The sequence below is a fragment of the Juglans regia genome, chromosome 1 (genome assembly GCF_001411555.2).
Source record: "Juglans regia cultivar Chandler chromosome 1, Walnut 2.0, whole genome shotgun sequence".
In the NCBI taxonomy this organism is placed as follows: domain Eukaryota; kingdom Viridiplantae; phylum Streptophyta; class Magnoliopsida; order Fagales; family Juglandaceae; genus Juglans; species Juglans regia.
In genome coordinates, this window is record NC_049901.1 from 29,858,326 (window position 1) to 29,865,008 (window position 6,683).

The 6,683-nt window shown below is 37.7% G+C and overlaps 1 protein-coding gene across 2 annotated transcripts; it reads right to left on the minus strand.

Annotated features, from left to right (window-relative positions):
* LOC109019268 (putative pentatricopeptide repeat-containing protein At4g17915) lies at positions 1–4,382 on the minus strand. 2 transcript variants are annotated; one of them, XM_019001549.2, is made up of 4 exons: positions 4,149–4,382; positions 1,752–3,521; positions 690–819; positions 1–442 (listed from the first exon to the last, which is right to left on the minus strand). In XM_019001549.2, exon 2 carries the CDS (start codon positions 3,483–3,485, stop codon positions 2,115–2,117), a length of 1,371 nt encoding a protein of 456 aa, XP_018857094.1. In that variant the 5' UTR covers positions 3,486–3,521; positions 4,149–4,382; the 3' UTR covers positions 1–442; positions 690–819; positions 1,752–2,114. The 2 variants fall into 2 exon arrangements, with proteins under 2 accessions (XP_018857094.1, XP_018857088.1); XM_019001543.2 differs by having other exon boundaries at positions 34–442; positions 686–819.
* Positions 4,383–6,683: the final 2,301 nt, after the last annotated feature.

Below are 6,683 nucleotides of genomic sequence, written 5' to 3' on the forward strand. Positions count from 1 at the left end.
TTAATCAGGTTACAAAAACAAAAATTCGTTTCATTAACGAACAGAATTATTAAATACAATTGTAATGCATTTCATCATAAAGAATTCCACTGGAGTGTTAACATAGGAAATTGGCCTGCTCACTAAAATTATTTTCAACTGCAAGTCAACAAAATTTTAAATAATACTGAAATCTTTTTCTTTTCCTGGCCTTCCATGAAATGGCTTGACGCAAGTTACATCAGAACCAAATCTAAAATCGATGTCAACCCCGAGTTATTCTCCATTCTATGAACTTCATCATGTCTGTATTCCCAACTCAACGCCTTTTGAACTTCATCAACCCTAAATCAAAGCAATTCGAATCTTGGTTTTATCATAGAATATTTTGCCCACAGATAACCATTGAGAGACCTTGGTCAATTTGCCTGCTGATGGTGGCTGTTGGCCGCCTTACGGCTGCCTGAGAAACAAAGTAACAAAGCTCTGATCAAGGGAATTTGAGCATAAAAACAAAGTAATCTGGCATCAAAACAAGCTTGCTCAAGAGCTTCAGTTCATAGTGGATTTGCATGGCTCTGATCGAGGGACAAATCTCACAGAAATGAACAAGGTTTATGTAAAGAATTATGTTTCTCGAGTCCTTGCACAACTACATAATGGACCTTTAAACTTAACCAGTAGACCGTAAAAGCCAAGTTCTTACCTACCTGAGAACAGATCATCAATCCCAATGCATGTTAGACGTTGTTTTTGCTCTGGTTCTTGCAGAAGCATTTGATCAAGTCAAATGGGATTGTAAGTATACGGGGTGGCCAACAACTTATCACCCAAAGGATTCTGTAGATCAGAGTAGGAAGAAATTAAAATTAAGAATCCTGTAATAGTTGGGGGAGGAAAAATCAAGTTTCCTTCCTTCACTGACAAAGGTAAGAGAAGCAGCCAGGATGAACTGTAGATTATATGTAGTATGCTAAAGTTTCCCACTAGCAGAGAAGTTTCTTCACACAGTTAAAAAAGAGAAACGAGTTAAAGGCTCGAAATTACAAACATATATGATAAATAAGGCCATCAGTACAATTTTCTTGACATGAGAATCCTTAAAACACCATATATGAAGGAAAATGTGAGAGCTGCCTGAATAAATAGAAAACAGTAATTGAGCTGACAACTGGTGGGTCATTCAACTTGTAAAGAACAATTTGCATTAGCCTATCAAATGTATTGATCAGCGTTCATTTATAGAGAACCCAAGAAAAAGACTAACAACTGGATTGCTTTTCCATCTCTTGGGGGAAGAAAAGCTAAGACCAGTAGAATACAATATTTTATTGCAGATTTTTTTATAGAGCACATGCCAACTCCAAGAATATAAACACAGAAATCACCCAAGTGTTCAAATTGTCAAGCAATCCCGATTAATCAGACATTATACTTATGTGCTAAGCAAATCAGAAAAATTGTCTAGTAATTTACTTCCAAGGAAAATTTTCCTCTGTCAAACGTTTCTCAATGAAGGCATTAGAGTGGAGAACATGGAGAACCTAAGGTTCATCCAGACTGACCACAAATGATGCCAACGATCTTCCTGTCAGATATAACCCAAAGTTTATAAGTAAATTCTCTGCATTATTAAGAATGAAACAGAGGTGGTTTCACAGAAAAGAAAAATAAAAATGAGTAATACAACTGTTCCATCAAGGAAGATCTCAATGGATTCACAATTTTATGTCAAGTCTACCAGCCATCAATGAAAAAGAAAATAGACCCACCTGAGAGTCCATCAACTCTAAGCAACAGCAACGACCAACAGTTGCCCTTATAATAATCATCCCAGATGTGCCCACTGCCCAGTATTAATTGGATATCCCAAAAGTCTTTCTAGCAGAATCTTCCTCCCACTTGCTTCATGATTCAGCATACTAATCTGTTTCTGGTTAAAAGCCCTATTACTCCAGAACACCTGATAGTTATCACAATGGCACCGAATGTGCTTGCTAAGATCTTGATCCAAATAGGATAGCACTTGAAAAGCCAAATGCAAATCATTAATGTAACAGACAAGCAGATTGAAATTTTAAAAACAAATGATTGATGTAGTCACCAAGCTGAATTTTTTGAAAAAAAAAAAAACATTAATGAAATAGACGAGCCAATTGAAGTTTTGAGCGAAGCTTCCTGGCTTCACTTGTAAACCCTGAATAACAAAGACCATCAAGGACAGCACGTTGGGTAGACTTGAGAATTTTCATGCCGCCTTTTATGCAAGTCAGCAAAAGCTTGGATGCACAACGGAACCTCCCTGCCTTACAAAGATTGTGCACCACTGAGGTGTACGTAAAAGAATCCCTAATCTCCATAGATTCAAACATTTTCATCGCACCATCAACAAGACCAGCTTTACACAACCCATCAATCATACAATTACATGCAACCAAGTTTGAATCACAGCCCAAAGTATTGATATAACTCAAATGTCGTTGAGCCCCTTCAATATTGCCAGCCTTGCACAATCCATCAATTATAATTGTGTGGGTGTACTTGTCACAATCCAAACCTCCTTTCTCTATCTCATCTACCAACTTAAAGGCTTCTTCCAACTTACCTCCTTTACAATACAGATTAATTAGGGTGTTATAAGACACTAAATCAAGCTCAATGCCATTCTTGACCATCTGCTCCATGTAATCATTTGCATCTTTTATCTTACCATTCTTAACTAACGCACTGATGACAGTGCAGTATGCAAAGCCATCAAATGTGTAGCCTTTATTCTTCATCTCTGATAAGATCTCAAGCCCTTGTTCAAACTGCCTAGATTTAAAGCAGCATTTCATAACTGTAGTGTAGGTTATGGCATTTGGTTGATGACCCGAGTCCCCCAGCTCCTTGAGGATCCTCCTTGCTGCCCCTAATCTGCCTGCCTTGCAAAGCCCATCAATTAGAATATTATAAGTCACTAAATGGGGAACAAACTTATGACGCTGTAAATTCCTAAATAATCCAAGGGCATTATCTGTGTAACCATTTTTACAAAGACCGTTGATCATAATATTAAATGTAGCAGGACAGGGAGAACGATTGCTAAGTATAATATCTCGGAAAACCCTATAAGCTTCATCCGGTTTTCCTGATTTAAAGAAGCAATGCATCAAAGTGTTGTAACTCCATACATCAGGAGGTATACCCACTCGAAGCATTTCTTCAAATATATCCAAGGATCGTGGTAACAAGCACTTCCTGGAAGCACCAGCTAGCAAACAATTGTATGTAATAACATCTGGACTTATCCCAGCTTCTCTCATTCTATGAAGAATTGAATAAGCTGCATCAAGGCTGATAATTCTACAATATGCATCAATCAGTGTATTGTAAGTTACCACATCCGGAAGTACCCCTAATCTTATACCATCAATTATAACCACCTCAGCTCTTTCCAGTTGCTTAGTTTTACAAAATGAAGCTATGCATATATTCAACAACCTAGTAGACAATCTGAAACTCATTATTTGCTTCACCCCCCAAGTAACTAGCAACGAGACCTGCAATCACAAATACCATGTGTAAGATATATTCCATTAATTACATATTATATAATTGATAACGAATAAATCAACTAGCAAACAATTGAATGTAATAACATCTGGACTTATCCCAGGTTCTTTCATTCTATGAAGAATTGAATAAGCTGCATTAATGCTGAAAATTCTACAATATGCATTAATCAGTGTATTGTAAGATACCACATCCGGAAGTAGTCCTAATCTTATACCGGCAATTATAACCACCTTAGTTCTTTCCAGTTGCTTAGTTTTACAAAATCAAGCAATACATATATCCAACAACCTAGTAGACAATCTGAAACTCATTATTATTATTATTATTATTATTATTATTATTATTATTAGTATTTTTAGTAATTTTTTATAAGATCTGTTTTGAGATAGTGATTTTATTTTAGTGAGATTCTTCCGCCCTCTTCAAACCCGTATACCTCTCAGTGTTAATTTCCTAGTTGAAAACCTTCCTCATTGGTAATCAATTCACACAAGCAAAACCCTAGTATAAATCCTCTTTTCCCCACAACAGTCCCTCCAGGAACCTCCCCGCGGGAAATCAAATTTTCTCCTACATCTTAAACCAGAGCTACACAGCAACCAAGCACCTACCTCGCCGGAAACCACCACAGAGCACGCCGACGGTGATCCCTCCTTCCTCCACGACGTGCGTCGACCCCTAAACCTCTCTCCGTTGCTCTCTCTCCACTGTCAATAACCAAACAGCCCCCGTGTGTTTAGCTCGACCACAGGGAACGTCGGGACACTACCGATCTCTCCCAGTGAGTTGAATCCTTCCCTGTGCACGATGCTCCCCTCGTAAGCCTCTATGCTTCGTAAAAGCCTTGTTTGTTTTCTAAAAACATCTCATCTCATCTCACCTTATCATTACAACTTTTTTAAATTTTCACATAAAATAAAATAAACAATTCAACTTTTTTAAATCCTAAAATAAGAATAATATTAAAAAATATATTCTAACAATATTTTATTTAATTTTTTAATTTTAATTTCATCTCATCTCATTTTATCTCTAAAAACAAACGGTTATTATTTTGTTTTTAGTTTTCCTAAAAAGTGCATACTTGTTTTTTGTTATTACAAAAACACCCTTCCATGACCTTTGAAAGCCTTGGACACTTGTAAGCCTAATTTACACTTTTTTTTTTTTTTCTTTCTTTTAGTAACTCAATTCCATTCTATTAGACCAAAGAGGTACAAGGAGGCAGAACCCCAACCTTACAATATGATCATAGATGGAAAGAATAATTTTTGCTAATAATAGTATTGTCATTTCTCCTAATATGAGAAACTTCCTATTTGGCAAAATCTTTTAGAAGCTGTTTTGCCTCATATATAAACATACTTGTACTATAGCAACCTTCTTTATCCCTTCTAAGAGCATTGATGACTTGTAGAGAGTCTCCTTCAATAATCACTTGAGAAAGACCAAGCTCCATACCAAATTGTACTATTTTAAGGGCTCCAAATGCCTCTGCTAGTAATGGATCAAGGAAGAGATGTTTTTTGGTCCTCATGGTAGCAATGGTTTGACCAGAGTTGTCCCTAACTGCTACTCCCACTCCATTTACTCCTTTTGCCTTGTCTACTGTACTGTCCCAATTCATCTTGAGCCAATTTGATGGAGGAGCCTGCCCATCCTCAGCTGAGATACAAGCCTACCCACGATCTTGGCTGGAATCCTCCTCATTTAGCATATCCAAGATACCTCTTGCTTCCTTCACAACAGCATTCGGGTGAGCATAAGAACCTTTAAAAAGAAGGTTGTTCCTTCTCCACCATCTCTTCCTGGCCACCACAACAAACTCTTGAATGAATTGGCTATCCATGGTCTGAAATAAGACTTCAAGTAGTTGGAGCATAGACATGTATGGGAGGTGGCATTTCTGTAATCTTTTTGAACACTGGCTCCAAACATCCCTAGCTGATTCACACCTCCATATAGCATAAACTGAGTCTTCTTCCTCTAGGTTGCAGATGGGGCAAATGGGGTTTTCAACTATTCACTTCTTAAAGAGATTTGATTAGGTTGGAAGGGCCTTTAGGCAGGATCTCCAAAGGAAAACTTTATCTCCATGCTGCACTTTTAACTACCATAGCTGCTGCCAAACTGCTTTGAAAGAAAAACTGCTTAAAGCTTGACTTGAGGCATGGAGACTTCTCTCTAGTTCCTTGTGGTAGGCACTTCTTACTGAAAAGTCACCATCCTTTGTGCCTTGCCAAACGAGTCTGTCTCTACTGTTGAGTGAGCTTATGGGAGTTTTAATTATGATTTCAGCTTCTCTAGGATTAAAAATCTATTGCACCAGGGCACTTTCCCACTGCTTAGTGATAGGATCAATTAAACTAGAAACTGTTGCATTATTCCCCAACACACTAACATTACTTTGGACCCTACTAAGATTTGGATAGCGTATCCATTTATCCTTCCAGATCTGCACTTGACTCCCATTTCCTATCCTCGAATAAGAACTTGCCTGAACCAAAGGTCTAGTTGCAAGGAAACTTCTCTAGACATAAGAAGGTTTTGAGCCTAGTTTAACTTCTTGAAAGGAGGAACTTGGGTAATACTTTGCCTTCATCACCTGAGCAGCCAGAGAATATGGATGTTGGATGAGCCTCCAACATTGTTTGGCCAGCATTGCTTTGTTGAAAGCCTCAAGATCTCTAAAGCCCATCCCCCCTTCAAATTTGGCTTTTCCCAACTTATCCCATGAAATCCAATGGATTATGTGTTCATTGCTTTACTGACCCCACCAAAAGCTGTTGATGACACTATTGATGTCTTTGAGCAGAGATTTGGGAAGTTTGAAAACAGACATTGTGTAGTAGGGCTTGGAGCACAACTTTAATGAAGACCTCCTTCCCAGCTTGAGACATTAATTTTACTCTGTGATTACTAATTTTTTATCTAATATTGTCCAAGATACCTTTAAAAGTCTTGCATTTGAGCCTTCCAACCACTGAGTGCAAACCCAAATATTTCTCATAAGACATGCCATGTCTCACCCCCACAATAGATAAGATATATTGATGTGTGACCCTTGTTGTATTCTTACTAAAAATGATGGAAGTTTTCTCCAAATTAAGCCTTTAACCCGAGGCTAATTCATAAATTCTCAATAA